The sequence below is a fragment of the Morus notabilis genome, unplaced genomic scaffold (assembly GCF_000414095.1).
Source record: "Morus notabilis unplaced genomic scaffold, ASM41409v2 Scaffold130, whole genome shotgun sequence".
In the NCBI taxonomy this organism is placed as follows: domain Eukaryota; kingdom Viridiplantae; phylum Streptophyta; class Magnoliopsida; order Rosales; family Moraceae; genus Morus; species Morus notabilis.
In genome coordinates this window covers 357,814-359,957 of record NW_010359451.1, presented here as the reverse complement: position 1 = coordinate 359,957, position 2,144 = coordinate 357,814, and the positions used below count along the sequence as shown (strand labels likewise).

Here is a 2,144-nt window from a genome sequence, read left to right as displayed (position 1 = left end):
AAAATTAGTGCCTAATTGAAGTAGAAATCTAGCGCTTTCCAAAGAGATATCATAAGCTTGGTTTGAGATTAATTAAGGCCTCCAAAAATATGTCACACCAGATTAAAGCGTGCTAGTTTTTCTGTAGAATTTATAGACTCATGCCTAACTTTAAAAATGCATAACTTGAGATATAGTTATCCGTTTGAGGTGATTCTTGCGGCTATGCGCAGCTTAAGATGTCTATTTTATAGATCTACAAATATTAAGGAGAGAATCCACGTGAAAAATAACAGTTTTCAGTTCTTCTTTGGCAGCCACTTACGTGATCCTCTAACCTTACAATTTTGTACATAACCTCAACATGTAAAATTCCTCATCTCTGTCCAGCCCAAACTCATATTTTTACACATCAATATTGTGATGATTTCTGGTCCTAACACCATACAATTAGCACCAAGATTCATCCTTAATCACTAAACCTAGAAAATTCTACAAGCATAACCAACATCCACATAACATGAAACCCAAGCAATCAAGCCACAAAAGAATAATTTTCAGATTTAAAGGAATAAGGGAGAAAACTCTTACCTTGAACCCTAGCTCCAATCAATCCTTTGATTCAATAAGTTGCTGCAGTCCTTTGTGGAAGAAGAAGAATGAATCAAAGAAAAGGGAAAAAATGCAGAGAGAGAGAGAAAGAGAGAGGAAGAGAGACGTGAAAGAGAGTTGAGAGAGAATGAGATAGAGAAGTAAGTGAAAATTTTTTTTCTTCCTATAATGCTCCATCCTCTCAACGTGGCTAAAGAAGAAAAAATTGGTGGCTTGGCTGAAGTTCCAGCCATGCCACGTGAAAGGGCAGCTGGCCCTTTTGTTTTTTTTTTTCTAATATTGCAATCTGGCCCTTAAATATGAAAATTCTTACAATCGTGCCCCCCAAAGCCTTGTAATTCAATCTTTGAGCTCCTTTATCATTTCTCTTACAATTCCTTCATACAAAATTAATACAAAAGTTTAAGCCCGAAAATTTGGACGTTACAATTCCCTATAACATACAAAAGTTTTGTCCCCAAACTTAAAACAAAACTGGGAAGTTCTTTCTCATATCCTCTTCTAACTCCCAAGTCGCTTATTCGACTGCATGATTCCTACAAAGGACCTTCACAAGTGGAATGGTCTTGTTCCGCAATTCCTTTTCTTCTTTGTCCAGAATTTTTATAGGTTGTTCTTGATAAGATAGTTCTGGATCCACGTCTATCGTTTCATAACTCAACACATGAGATGGTTCCCACAAATATTTCTGTAGCATGGACATATGGAACACATCATGCACTCCAGATAGTCTCTGTGGGAGGGCTAGTCTATATGCAGCTTTTCCTATGCGCTCAATAATCTCAAAGGGCCCAATGTACCTAGGGTTTAATTTAGCCTTCTTTCCAAACCTCATTACTCCCCGGACAGGTGTAACTTTTAGAAATACCTTGTCCCCAGTTTGAAATTCTAGTGGTCGTCATCTGTTATCCGCATACTTCTTCTGTCGATCTTGGGAGACTTTTAATCTTTCCTTGATTTTCATGATAAATTCATTAGCTTGGTCCACAAGTTCTAGACCTAAATATATGCGCTCTCCTGCTTCATGCTAGTGTATCGATGAATGACATTTATGACCATACAAAATTTCATACGGAGCAGCTTTAATGGACTGCTGGTAGCTGTTATTATAAGAAAACTCAATCAAAGGAAGATATCTACTCCACGATCCCTGGAAGTCTAACACGCAAGCTCATAACATATCTTCTAAGGTCTGAATAGTATGCTCGATTTGACCGTCTGTCTGAGGATGCATCGTGGTACTGAACTTCAATCTTGTCCTAATGCCTTCTTGTAACTTCTTCCGGAATGTCGATGTAAATCTACTGTGTCTATCAGAATATATGGAAATTAGGACTCCATGTAGTCTCACTATGTCTTGTATGTATATTTCTACTAGCTTATCAACCGTATAAGTTGTTCTCACTAGTAGGAAGTGGGCCAATTTGGTCATTCTATCCACTATGACCCAAATTGAATCATGTCCCTTCACGGTTCTCAACAACCCTGAAACAAAATCCATGGCAATTTGTTCCCACTTCCATGATGGAATGTCCAGCAACAATCCACCAGGT

At 38.0% G+C, this 2,144-nt stretch overlaps 1 protein-coding gene across 1 annotated transcript; it reads right to left on the bottom strand.

The window, feature by feature from the left end:
• Positions 1 to 1,108: 1,108 nt before the first annotated feature.
• Positions 1,109 to 1,426, bottom strand: LOC112090855. Its single transcript, XM_024163109.1, has one exon. It carries the CDS (start codon positions 1,424 to 1,426, stop codon positions 1,109 to 1,111), a length of 318 nt encoding a protein of 105 aa, XP_024018877.1.
• Positions 1,427 to 2,144: the final 718 nt, after the last annotated feature.